This window comes from Mixophyes fleayi, chromosome 1, assembly GCF_038048845.1.
Source record: "Mixophyes fleayi isolate aMixFle1 chromosome 1, aMixFle1.hap1, whole genome shotgun sequence".
Taxonomy (NCBI): Eukaryota; Metazoa; Chordata; class Amphibia; order Anura; family Limnodynastidae; genus Mixophyes; species Mixophyes fleayi.
The window spans coordinates 193,930,291-193,944,922 of record NC_134402.1 but is presented as its reverse complement, the minus strand read 5'-3'; the positions used below and the strand labels follow the sequence as shown (position 1 = coordinate 193,944,922).

The 14,632-nt window shown below is 38.9% G+C and overlaps 1 protein-coding gene across 2 annotated transcripts in view; it reads left to right on the top strand.

The window, feature by feature from the left end:
• MOB3A (MOB kinase activator 3A) overlaps positions 1–14,110 on the top strand; it is a 33,627-nt gene extending 19,517 nt beyond the window's left edge. For both annotated transcript variants that reach the window (XM_075204707.1, XM_075204708.1), the window contains exons 2-4: positions 1,375–1,879; positions 4,287–4,489; positions 9,642–14,110. In XM_075204707.1, the coding sequence (XP_075060808.1) occupies positions 1,462–1,879; positions 4,287–4,489; positions 9,642–9,671 (651 nt within the window). In that variant the 5' untranslated portion in view covers positions 1,375–1,461 and the 3' untranslated portion in view covers positions 9,672–14,110. The remainder of the gene's footprint in view (positions 1–1,374; positions 1,880–4,286; positions 4,490–9,641) is intronic.
• The last annotated feature ends 522 nt before the right edge of the window (positions 14,111–14,632 follow it).

Here is a 14,632-nt window from a genome sequence, read left to right as displayed (position 1 = left end):
ACGTTATTAAAGCCGACAAACAAGAGATAAGACATCTTGAACACCACTTTAAATACCTCTACCCTGATCCTGAAGAGATTGCCTGATACTGGGCCTGAAGCAATATATTAAAAGTACCCTTTATTTTTTATTATACTTCCTGTTTTACTAGAAATCATGAGCAAAATATACATATTAGTTTAGCTAGTCAGGGACCAGATGGGAAGTCCCGAAGATTAATGATAATATACCCTTGTTCCGGGACTGAGTTATATTTTAAAGGGTAAGTTTAGGGATAGTTAGCCAAGCTTATGAGTCATATAGGAAATTGGTTGTAAGAGTTCAGTATTGTTATGAAAACCACTCGAGAGGCTGGAGTTCTGCTACATGTGACAAGCATCGGAGAAATCTGTGTTTTACTATTTTATTATTGCTTGCTGAAGGGATCTCTACCATAGGAGTATTACAGATAAAATGTAATATCTACTGAGAACTCATATTGTATTACTGCAAAGTAACGAACAGCCTGTAGATATGAATACCTAATGTACTTTATGATGTGTGTTGCATATTGTTATATATTGGACAGTCATATTTATATGTGAAAGTTATATTGGTTTCAACTGCCGTGTTTTTACATGTCCCTGTTTAGTGTGAACTGTTCGCTAGAATAATGTTAAGATGCAGCGGTACTTCTGAAGTGAGCTTCCAGGTAGGGTGAAAGACAGACTTTGTCGGGTTGCACATGTGACATGGTGTTGCCCATGCCCCACTTAACTGGTACAGTTCTATTTTGCAAGGTAGCAGAAGCTGGCACATAAACAATGAAGTTACTTGGCCAGGTGTGCTGACATCATCACATACATGGATGATTGAAGTGCTAGACTATCCTTTGTAAAGCTTGAGCCTGGCACTCCATGTTCTCTCTTAGACCGCTGGGCTGTTCCTATAGGCAATGAGTAAATATCTTTTCTTTTTTTTTTCCCCCCTTCCTATTTCCCACATTGTATAATCTATGTTGAATAGTTATACAAGTGTGTTTATTGTTACTGACTATTATATATTAATGAGAATTTAGCATCTTAAATGAAGCTTTCCATCTGCGTGCAATCTTTCCTGATGTGGCTTGTTCAGATATAAAATATCATTCAAATACGACTGCACTTTGCTTGTTCATATGTCTTTAAGCAGGCTCCTAAATTTGACACAGTCAAGCATTGTAATGAGCATGGATTATTAGAACACACAATTTGAACACTAGCTCCTGAGTGTGAGGTTTTGTAATCTAATATATGTGATTTGGGAAGACTTGTCGTGAAGTTTATAGATTGTAGTCAGAAAAATGTGTGATTAAATGTTTTAACAATACTATATTTTCTTTTTCTTTTCTTCCAGGGGCGACAGCTTGGTAACAGGAACTTTATATCTTGAAAAATTGGCATAATTTAACAAAGGGATCAGTTACCATAAACCACTATTACCATGTCCAATCCCCTCAAGCAAGTGTTTAATAAGGACAGAACATTCCGCCCCAAGCGTAAATTTGAACCAGGCACTCAAAGATTTGAGTTGCATAAGAAAGCCCAAGCATCCCTGAATGCTGGATTAGACTTGAAATTAGCAGTGCAACTACCACATGGGGAGGACCAGAATGATTGGGTGGCAGTCCATGTTGTGGATTTTTTCAATCGTATCAATCTAATTTATGGTACAATCAGTGACAGCTGCACTGAGCAGTCCTGTCCAATTATGTCTGGGGGTCCAAAATATGAGTACCGATGGCAAGATGAAAACAGATATAGAAAACCCACACCTCTTTCTGCTCCAAAATACATGAATCTTTTGATGGACTGGATAGAAGTTCAAATAAACAATGAAGACATATTCCCTACAAACATTGGTAAGTTTTCTTTTGGCACCAATTAAAGCAAAATTACTATTTGACATTTCCATGTATCAAAGGCTGTGGCAGACTTGCTTTGAAGAAGTACTGGGTTTTGGTTGATTCATACATGGCATGGCCAATGATAGTCACTGTATCACAAATGTCTGCAGAATATTTTTTTTTGTACTTGTGTTAGATCTTGGGCAACACTTTCACTATTTGGAAAAACTTTACTTTTTTTTCTGGGGGATAGGACAAACCCATAAAATGGTGCAAATGAAACCTGTAGGCTTTTTACATAGGTAGTAGACAAGTATTAAGAAAATTTGACATGATACTTAATCTCTGCAAGGAGTATTTCACTCCTATCATAAGATCCATCAAGCTGGACTTGTTCAGATGGCAGAGCTGTTTCTCTCCTGGCTCGGTAGAATTGTCTACCTTGAAATGAATATACTGACTTGGCTACTCTCTCTCTCTTCCAGACTCTGCCAATCGGAGTGCCCGATAACTCTGACCCAATAACACTAGTTAGTGATTTTGTTTGAAAGAACAAACCCTTGAGAACTAGCTTCAAAATTATAAGATTCACCATCTCTAATGGAGAAAGGGTCTTCCCAGACACACCCACCTCTACTACCACTAGATCTATAGCCTTTGAGGCTGCGTACTGCATGGTCTCTTTTCTGACTGCTGCCATGCCAGAGGAATTCTCACTTTGGCGCACTCACCCAATAGTTCACTTCTGCTGAATATGACCACTGTAAAATTCACTTTAATACAGCTCTTTCCCCCTCTCCTCACACCCAACTTTGGGACACTTTACAAGTTTACTTCATGCCAGTTCTCCTTGCGTTTTGCGCACTGGTCCTCTAAAGGAATCAGAATGGTAAGTGATGTCAAGGACAACTGTAACAGCACCTGTTGGAGGCATTGCAGCTGGGATTTGGTGTCTGGCTGGTGAGACCCTTTGATTGTTTATAAAATTAATTTATTTAGAAACTGTCTATACTTTACATAAGACTAGACACACATTGGCAATCCTCTGACACAACTCGAGTTTAATTGAAGTTGCAGATTCCTCTCTGAAGGTATGCTTTTATCCCTTTACTACATGCTAATAAATACAAAATAGGCAGGACTCCAGATGAGGACACTTGATCAACAATCAGGCAAAGGGTGTCTAAGTCCTTGATCTCAACCCACATTAAAAAGGGCTTCAAAATCTGTTACAGGTGGTACTCCAGGTAATGTTTGACGTGATATGGTGCACTTGCTCTAAAATCGCCACATTTTGGGACAACACAGTTAATAACCCTAACAAGCAAGATCCATTGTCCTTTCTTCTGGCTCTACCGATAAAGGGCTTAGATCAGTGGTTCCCAAACTTTTGCAGTTCGCGGCACCCTTAGAGTCTCCAAATTTTTTCAAGGCACCCCTCCAAAATAATTATTGAGCAGTCCTGTTTTAGAAGTAGTTGGGTCAAAAAATTGTAATAAGTATTTAGGTCAGGACAGAAATACTTATTTAGTTGTATGCAAAAATGCCCCCTCTGCATCCAGACACTCTGCCTCCTCTGCATCCAGACACTCTGCCTCCTCTGCATCCAGACACTCTGCCTCCTCTGCATCCAGACACTCTGCCTCCTCTGCATCCAGACACTCTGCCTCCTCTGCATCCAGACACTCTGCCTCCTCTGCATCCAGACACTCTGCCTCCTCTGCATCCAGACACTCTGCCTCCTCTGCATCCAGACACTCTGCCTCCTCTGCATCCAGACACTCTGCCTCCTCTGCCCTCTCTCACGATGTGTCACACTCCTCTGCCCCGTTGTGCCCCAGCTGTCACCCTCCTCTGCCCCTGTGACTCTCCTCTGCCCCCTGTGACTCTCCTCTGCCCCGTTGTGCCCCAGCTGTCACCCTCTCTGCCCCTGTTACACTCCTCTGCCCCGTTGTGCCCCAGCTGTCGCCCTCTCTGCCCCAGCTTCTGCCCCGCTGTCCCCCCTCCTCTGCCCTCTCTCACGATGTCCCCCTCTCATTTGGGTGGATTCATTTGGTTGGTTTGAACACAATGCGCGCTAGTGCTTTTGCAGCTAGTACAATGACCCTGATGGTGACTTGAAGTTATTGTGCCACCTCAATTGTGGGCTTTTTTCCCTTCGTGTTGTGATCCCAAAGCACTGTTATACCTTTCAAATTAACATTATTTAAATCCAAGAGTGAGAGCTACACAACTGATTTTAATTTGTTTGTATGTCAATTTTGCATAAAAGGTTTTTTTGGGCTTTGTTATATGCCGTTTTGTTTGAATATTTGGTAAAGCAGCCTTTTTAACTACACTTGTGACAAATCTGGCACATCACAATACTGGAGTATTGGAGACAAAGTTCCATCTCTCTTTACTGTCTGTGTTTCCATTACAGGTACCCCCTTCCCAAAAAATTTCCTGCAAGTTGTGAAAAAAATGTTGTCCAGACTTTTCCGTGTATTCGTTCATGTGTACATTCATCATTTCGATAGAATCATCCAAATGGGAGCAGAGGCTCATGTGAACACCTGCTACAAACACTTTTATTATTTTGTCACAGAATTTAATCTGATCGACACCAAAGAACTAGAGCCACTGGTAAGTTTAGACATATTTTGTCCACTTCTTTCCCTCTAAACACTAATATTTGTAAGCAGCAATAAATTTTAAATGCAAAATGGCATTATGCACTCATGCTAATTGCTATGGCTGTGAGTTCAGATGGAAATTGAGTCTTTTCACATGTGCATAATTACAGGTATTTTGCTAATATGCACACTTGGGGGGATTTCAATTGGCCACATTACTTGCGAAAATAACGCGGCTTGCGAACTATTACCGTTCATATGATAATAGTGTGCATTATTGCCGTTAGTACGATAATCTTTAACTGTGATTTTTGCTTCCTGCTCAGGGAGCAGCAAGCAGAAACCTGGGTTAAAGTTACCATATCAACGGTAATACTGTTAGCGCCGCATTATTCATAGCCAAATTTAATTCCCCCTTAATGACTTAAACATTCCTAAAGTTATGTGCATCTGTCAATGTAAAATGTGGGGTTAAAATGTGCAAACAGTAGTGGTCAAAAACCATTTCCTATATACAAAAGGTGAAATTATTTTTTTTTGAGGAATTCTTTCTCAGTTAATTGCAAACTTTGTTTTTGATTCAGAATTTAATACTGTATACCCCTTTAAATCAGAAAATGAAAAAAGAAAAAAAATGGCACTGGCAAAATTGACTTAAGTCTTTATAATTGGTAGCATGGCCAAAATAACTGCAATCGACCACTTCCTATAGTCATGGGTGAACTTCCTGCATATCTCTACTGGCTTTGGTCAACTCTTGTGCGAACTGCTCCAGTTCTCCCAGATTTGAAGGTGCCTTCACCCAACTGCTGCTTTCAGACTCCCCAAAGGTGTTCTATGTGATTTAGATCTGGGGGTAAATCTATTAAGGCGCTGTGGCTGGGTCACTTATAAATAACTTTATTGTATAAATATATTTCGGTTATTAGCGCAGTGCGCTAATTTGTCATTGCAAATCTGATTTTGATACTGTCTTAGAAATGTACGTACCATATTCCTGATGCAATAGGCATGTGTTTTTGCAGCTGTCTGAAGAGAGGACCTCATGTAAATTAGACCTTTTCATCTCGGTAGTCAAAAGGTCTCTGCAGCCTGAAATCCTAGGAAGGGGGTAGTTACATGTATCCTGCCTTGTTAAAAAGATAGACAAACTACATGAATAATGCTGAAAACAGGTTTTAGGAAATCAGATTTATGTGAATTTTGAAAGTTAAACTGAGTACTTCATGTCTTGAGAAATATCACATCATGATGTTAAATCGGGGCCTGGTCTGATCAGGGGCTGGGCTACCCCCAGACAACGTGTGTCAGAATCTGTATAAAAGGGAGCTCTGTTTTACCATGTAATGTATCATTTTGCATCCGACTTCTGGATGATCACCAGTACCTCAAAATGGTGTGTTATAGTCCTTGTCAGAACTTTGAGCAATAAACCATCACTGCTTGAAGATTCTGCCTGCGACCATTACCTGCTGTATCCTGTGACCAAAAGATAAGTGCTTGCACTCTAATCTGTTCCCCGGCTGTCCTGTGTTTGAACCCAGCGTCAGTGTCAACGCTCTGCCCACTACCCAGCAACCCTGATCCATAGTTTCACCAGCCAGCCCACAGCACAGAAGCATTGCAACAGCTATACCAGCTACCCCAGAAGTACGCGGTTCTGGGTGCCGCAAAATAGTCCAGTGGTGGCAGCCGAATTCTCCACCTATTGCGCAGTTGGCATTTGCAGTTGGCGAGTGTCTGGTGGAAAGGTGACACCAGTAGGAGTGGTCAGTAAAAGTTGGTTACTGACAGTGAGAAGGAAACCAAGATAAACTATGCAGGAAGAACATCCCTTCATTCCTCCTTTCCCCCTACCGACCGGGTGGCAAAGTACGCCCATCCAGTCACAGTTGTGATTTTTGCAAATCACTGATATTCAGCGACTTTGACAGCTAAATTTAAAAGACAGTGTGTTTAAAGTTGCTGAATATTTGCAAAAATCGCTCCTTAATACATTTTAATACATTTACCCCCTGGACTCATTGCTAGTTCCATCAGAAAAGTCAAATCTCTTGTCTTGAACTATTCCTGGGTACTTTCTGAAGTGTTTAAGTTAATTGCCCTGACTCATGACATGACCATGATGGAAACCCAGTTTTCGGATACTGGATTCTAGCTTTCTCGTGCGACCACATCCAGGGAGCTTGGCTACAGCGCTATGGGCCTTAAAAACCTGTATATACTCTACAGGGAAATCTAAAAAATGGCAAATATGGTTATCATCACCATTTATTTATATAGCGCCACTGATTCCACAGCACTGTACAGAGAACTCACTCACATCAGTCCCTGCCCCATTGGAGCTTACAGTCTAAATTCCCTACCATACACACAGATAGACAGACAGAGAGAGACTAGGGTCAATTTTTAATAGCAGCCAGTTAACCTACTAGTATATTTTTGGAGTGTGGGAGGAAACCCACGCAAACACAGTGAGAACATACAAACTCCACACAGATAAGACCATGGTCGGGAATTGAACTCATGACCCCAGTGCTGTGAGACAGAAGTGCTAACCACTTCGCCACCGTGCTACTGTGGTTATCATGCACAAATACAACAAAACACAATAATTTGTGGTCACCTCTTTCTAACAGTCATAAAAGTTAAAATGTAAATAGTGTCAATCTCATTTGTCTCAAACTTGTATCATTTTCTAAAACTCACTCTTAGGGGTATGTTTAGTAAACTGCGGGTTTGAAAAAATGAAGATGCTTCCTATAACAATCAGATTCTAGCTGTCATTTTATAGAATGTACTAAATAAATGATAACAAGAATCTGATTGGTAGCGATAAACAACATCTTCTGTTTCATTAGACCTTGGGCATTGTGCACGCTAATCTGAGGCTTTTGTGACTGCTCACCCTTGGAAACCCCAATCCATGAGGCTCCCGATGGACAATTCTTGTTTTGACATTGCTTCTAGAGGCAGTTTGGAACTCTGTCCCCTGTTGTAACACTCAACTACAAACTATTTTTATGCACTACATGCTTCATTTCTCAGCAGTCCCGTTAAGTGAGTTTTTATGGTCTAATGTTCGTTGCTGAGCTGTTGCTCCTAGACATTTCCACTTCACATTAACAGCACTTACAGTTGACTGGGGCAGCTCTAGCAGAGCAGAAATTTGAAGAACTGATTTGTTGGAAAGTGGCATTCTATGACAGTGCCACATTGAAAGTCACTGAGTTATTCTACTGCTAATGTTCTAACTATGGGAATTATATGGCTGTATGCTTGATTTTATGCACCTAATAGCAATTGGTGTAGCTGAAGTTGACAAACGCAATAATTAGAAGTGTTGTCCACATACTTTTGGCCATGTAGTGTACCTAGGGTGCTGCTTTCCACTGACCTGTTGGGTCCTCTTTTCCGCTGTGGTCCAGCACTGCTGTGCTACCAAGGTGTGACTGTTTCATACGCACACACAGTGGTGGTTTTGCTGTCCTACACCCATGAACTTCCCATTTTCATTTTACTGAGAACTTTATAGGAAAAGGCCATCAATAAAGACAAACTTGGTGACCTCCACCCAGAGCGAAATTTTAAGTTATGGGTGCTTGGTCTGGGCTGCATGCAAGCCAGATGTCTTTAGCAGGAATGGAGGAATGTTCTGACCAGTCCTACTGGTGTCACCTTGCCACCAGACACTCACACACTGTGCAATAGGTGTAGGAGATTTCATCTGCCACCACTGGGCTCCTTTGCTGCACACAGAACAGCGTACTTCTGGGGTAGCTGGTATAGCTGCAATGCCTGTTTGATGTGGGCTGGCTGGTACTCCTGACCATTAACTGTGGATCAGGACTGCTGGGTAGTGGGCAGTGCATTGACACAGATGCTGGGTTCAACACAGGACAGCCAGAGAACGGATTAGAGTGTAAGCTCTTATCTGTTGGTCACGGGATACAGCAAGTAATAGTCGCAGTCAGAATGTTCAAGCAGTGGTTTATTGCTCAAGAGTTCAGACCACTATTTTTTCTTTTATACACCAGTTTGTGGTACTAGTGATAATCCAGAAGTCAGATGGAAAATGATACATTGCATGGTCAAACAGTCCTCCTTTTACACAAATTTACACACTTACCCTGGCAGGAAGTAATCCAGCCCTCCTGATCCTAGCTGGCACCGAAACATTTGATATTACATCAGATAATTTAACATCAGAATTTGATATATTCTGTATTCTTGCATCTAATACAATTTAACTTGCAAAAGTCAATCTGTGAGATCCTAAAACTTGCTGTGATTTCCTGCATCCTGTTTTAGAGACATAGGAAACCCAACAGCAAGTCTAATTACACCCTCCTGTGCCTTCAGGTTATAGGATGTGTTGGACACTCACATCAAAAAGTAATTAACATGGGGTCCTTTCTTCGTACAGTTGCAGAAAAAAACATTTTCTTCACACGCATGGCTTTTGCATCAGAAATCAATACATGAAGAATATGAAAATAAATACATTTATACTCCCAGGACTCGGCACTTTCTGGCGCTGTGTACCAGTTACTAACTGGTACCACAGTGCCCATACATTAAATATTTACAGTTAAATTAATATACCCTTTAATACACCTTTAATCCTTTAGTACTGAGGTTTAACCCACTCGATGCTCGCCCTGCCCCATATATGGCTGTAAAGATGGCATAATCGAAATTATGTGATATGAAAGTGGCGTACATTACTGTATTAAAAACCAAAACAAAATACAGTATGCTATTAGTGGTTCAAAAACACTTTGTAGCTACTACACTGCTAGGGTAATATTGGGAATGTTTTATGCTGAAAATCTTCAGCAGAAACACCATAGTTGGTTTCTCATTATAGCATAGCATTCCACAATTTAAGCCATGGCACTATTTAAGTTGCAAAAAGCACTCCAGCACAGGGATTAAAAAAATATAAGCGATCACGTATGTGAATTCAAGTATTACACACTAAAATAAATGTGTTTTGCACAAAATGCAGTTCATTCATTCCTTGTCTTAAATGTATTGGGGTAATAAAATCTACTTAACTGTTGAAATGTATTTATTTGCAAGTTTGCTTTTGTTTCCCACTACTTCTGTGTGACTTAAATATTGTTACATTGTTCAATTCACTGACTTTGTATCCACAGAAAGAAATGACTTTGAGGATGTGCCACTAAGAAGAGTCTTCCCCCTCTGTCTCCTACTTCACATTTCCATCACCTCTTGTTGCCTGTGAAGCCTGTCGGTTAACTGCTGAGTTTTTACACCTCTGCCACTAGAGGGTCAAATGGGAGAAGAGACTGCTACCTTTTTATGATGCATAGATCGCTGTATGTGACTTATTTTTTTAAATCTATTTTTGATAGCCGACACATCTTTCAAGCTGTGATAATTCCGAACACCTTTCTTTAAAAGTTGTACATTTCTATGTCTCTAGATTTTATTTTTGTATCTTTAATGTTTCAAACTTGCTTTAAATTGCTCACTCCACATGCAATATTTCCAGTAGTATGTGCACACCATCTCAGGTTTTCATCCTTACATGTTTGTTTTCTACCTATTTTATAACACGTAGTCACTGCCAGAGTTGTCACTTTAACTCCTTCAGATAGCGTCTTCTATGTTTCTTTCAGGTAGAGACCAAAGTCATTTAATTAAAGTGTGCCTTGAGTATTGTAAATGTGATATCCCACACATAAATGCACATTGTATGGCTTTTAATTAAATTTCAATTTAATTTTATGACACACATTTTAGAAGCTATTTTTCCTTAAACATACTCTGAATGAATGGTACACACAACTCGCACATCTTTCAAAATTAAAAATGATTTACTACAAGCTGATAACAGTAGACATAAATAAATGATTGTCACAAATAACTGTGCTGTTTCAATGAGCAACACGATTGGACAGTAAGTATATTATGTATCTCCTTATTATGATGTAATATGTTTGACGATGGTGAAGCTTATCTTTATGTAGTGCACATACAGCAAAGCCTTGTGCCTTGTTAACAATCCATAAAAACAATACCTGCCTAATCGAGAGACCTAAAGTAAGTAGTTATGAAGCTTGCAACTAAAACCTGTTCAATTCAGAAGCATTCTTGTACTGGGAATGTTGAAAGGGGAGTGTCAGATTCGTTTTCAGCACAGATGGTTCTGCAGTCTGATCACCACTTAAAGCTTTTCACATGGCACTACACAAGTGTTTATGAATGTACTTAATACTAGGCATGAACTGTATGAGCTCTATTTGAAATTTATATATTTACAATGTTGAATTTTTTTAGATACTGTTAAGACCTGGATTAACAGTCTCGGCAGAATTTGGTATTTTTATAATGTTCTACATCTAAGTTAAGTTCAGCATTAATTGAATGTGAAGAAAAGCTTCCATTTATCATATTGCATGATAAAAATAAAATATGCACTTTTTTTTGTAGTTCGGGCACATTCGGTTCCTATTTTCCAATGCCCTTTAATAGAAAAATAAATTTAGATAATCACTCGAACACCTTTTTAAAACTTGTTTTTGTATTGCAACATACAATAAACACTATTCATTACATTACCCAAGCATCTCAAAACACTTCTCATTTTATTTTCTATATTATTTGGAACAGTATCACCAATCCATACAAAAATATAGATAGCCTATATGCAAAGGCATAATGGAAATACTCATGTCAATAAAAGGTATAAACTCTTAAATCAATATTTCCATCCTCTTATTGAAATTACCCCCCTCCCCTTAACACTCTTGACACTCATCCACACTTCCCCATTCCTAACAGACAGACATGCAGCTTAGAGTTGAGGATCTGAGTTATTAAGGAGAGTAAAACAAAAAAGTGAGTAAATTTGACTGTGGACTAACCATGTTACAATGCAAGTGATGCATAGTTTTTTATTTTACACATAAAGAACATACTAACTGCTTTTTCATGTAACATACAAATACATGATAACCTTATTTTTACACCGACATTTAAAGGTGGTCTAGGACATGTCCTACCCCAACTATAAATCTGTCCCCACATTTTATATTTACCTCCCCCTCCAATGCAACACGGTTTTGTCAAGTTGCAAAGTTACTCCTTTTTTTTTTGTATTGCTCTCATTGACTCATGCCTGGTATGTTTTGTCTGGTCAATGTATAAAAGCGTTTAATGAATATGACCAACTTTTTAAGTTAACAAAAATGTTTATATTTGCCAGACATCATGTAATATAGAATATGAAACATCACATTTATGCACAAAAGTGCAAAGCAATGAAATTGTTGCTTTGACCCAAATATGGGCTGTGAACAGTTGCATATATCAATTTTTTTTATTTTTTTTTTCCAGATCAGTCAAGTTGTGAGCTGGAAATTTAGATTAATAGTCTGGTTTTTACATACACTACATGGCCAAAGTATGTGGGCACCAAAACATAACATCCATATTTGCTTGTATTGCATTTTACAAAACCATGGCCATTAATTTAGAGTTGATCCCACCTTTGCTGCTAGAAGTCTCCATTCTTTTGGGAATGGTTTCCACTAGATTTTGGAACTTGGCTGTGGGGATTTGCATCCATTCAGCCAATAAAGCAAAGCAGGTAGTGAAGTCAGGCCATAAGGTCTGTTTTGCAGTCTGCGATCCTATTCATCCCAAAGATGTTTGATGGGCTTATGCTCAGGGCTCTGTGCAGGCAAGTCAACCTTTCCCACAGCAAACTGTGGAAACCATATTTTGATTGACGGGAAGGGGTCTTCCTCAAATTGGTTCCACAAATCTGGAAGCACACAATTCTATAAAGTATGCTGTGGCATTATGATACTTTACAATTTGCAGTACATATTTGCTTAGGAAGCAGTGTCCTGCCAAACCCTTGATTCGTCATAAGACTGCCACATGCTGAAGCGTAATTTGTCACTCTAGAAACTTATTTTCCAATGACTGTGCTTTACACCACTCCAGTCGACGTTTGGTGTTGCATATGGTGATCTGAGGCTTGTGTGCATCTCTTGATTTTATGCCCTTGATAGCAATTGGTGGGGCTGAAATGTCCAAATGCAAATTATTAGAAGGGGTATCCACGTCATTTTGGTCATGTCATGTAATGTAGGTGTGAGGTGAAGACTGTTAGTGTACTGCAGGTCTAGCCTAGTAAATTGGATGCCCCACTTCAATTAAACTCCTAATGACACAGAAAATGTCTCCCTGCTTAGGACACAGTGCAGGATTCTGAATTGTTGTATTAAACTCTATCGCCATTGCTTTATTATTCATATTCTGAAATTCCCTCAGGTAATTTATGCTATGATCACTGCTGCAGAACGGTGCTACGAATAGAATCTGTTTCTTCAATTATTCTGTATCTGCAAGTCAGACTGCTAGCACATTTTCTGTTTTTCCTGCATAAAGAATGCAGTGGGACATTTACACACATATGTAGGTACCCCACTTGTAAGATTTGTAAGAAGTGGTACCTTGAATTTTTTGTGTGCAGATGTTGCACACCACTGCAGATAGGAAGATGCCTTTCTACTTGGTCTTTTAGAGAACTTATGCAGTCGACCATTAAAGAGTACCAGTTTGACAAGTGTTTCCTGCTTCTGTCAATTGTAACATGGTACAATTCCTTGTATCACCTCAGAGAAATGGAACTTAAATGGAGTTTTGAGCCTCTTGAGGGAGAAGGTAAAGTCCCACTTAACTACTTTTGGGGAAACTGCTCATACCATCTTTAAAGCATAATTCCAGTTTTGTGGAACTTTAAAAAAAAACAAACAGTAAAACTATTTACCAATGCAGGCTACAGCCTAGTAATACATGTACTACTGCCAAGTCCTTGTGCTACTTCTGACTGCCCACATTATGACCTGAAAGTCGTAGTGTGGCTTCCACATGTGAAATGTCCATGGTGTAATGAGTGACGGGGGGGTGTAACATCACACTATGCTGTAGCCTGCACAACACATCCAACAAAACTGGAGTTAAACTTTATTTGGTAATGCAAATGACTGACAAAGTAATTATGTGGCTAAAACTTACATTACCGACAGCTAAGTTGTGTTTTAGATTGAGGCACAGTGAAAATATTGTTTACTTGTAATGATAACCACTTACTTTTTTATGTGTTTCTTATTTCCATTTGAGTTAAAGCACTTTTATTTAAAAACAAATATACATTTTAGACTACTTATGATTTCTAAATATGATCTAATCATATTTGTCTGCTTATAACTTTCCACTCTATGTAGCTACTGTTTCATGTGTAAAATAGTGACAACACGTGTCTCTAAAATACTTTATTTATTTTAATTGTGTGTTTAACTTCATCCTAATTCATACTTTTTATCTACTTGATACAACTAAATAATAAACAGAAGTGTTATATTTTCTTATGGATAAAGTCTTTCAAGTGCCTTTTTTTTGCCATCTGAATTGTCACTGAATCTTAAATTATGCAGTGTTCACTAGCTTGCTGGTCTTTGGAGTGAGTTCTGTTTACACATGATTGCAGAATACAATAAAATGTTTATCTGATGAACAAATGTTGAATGAATTATATATCATTTTTGTATCCTATTTACTATAAATAAAAACTAACTTTCACACTAAACATCACCAAGTTATGCTAACTATTGAGCTTCGTTCAAATATAAGGTGTTGTGTGAAGTGACACCAATGTTCTGTCAATTTTAAGAGGGTGTGTGTGCAAAACAAATTCTTGCTTCTATGATGCAAATTATTGATTATAAATATCACAATTGGCAAAAATACAAAAATGTTTGCCTATTAAGTCCAGCACACCAAGGTTAATAGAGCCTACCAACTGGCTCCAGTCAATGCCTACTGCCCACATTCACTAGAAAACGAAGTTTGGATAATGATTGAAGACTGGCTGATTGTAGAAGACAAGGTTTGACAACTTTGAAAAATGATTAGGGTGAAAGAGTGTAAATTTAGAGCACTATGCCACAAACATTAACTCCCATTCTGTACAATCTATTATATACAAAACGTTACTGACCTCATAATAAACAGCAAAGTAATAACAATTGTCACCACTAAAACATGTACAGGGTATCAATTAGAACTGTAAAGCCAGGGGTGTGCAATGAGGAAACAAACTGGAGACAGC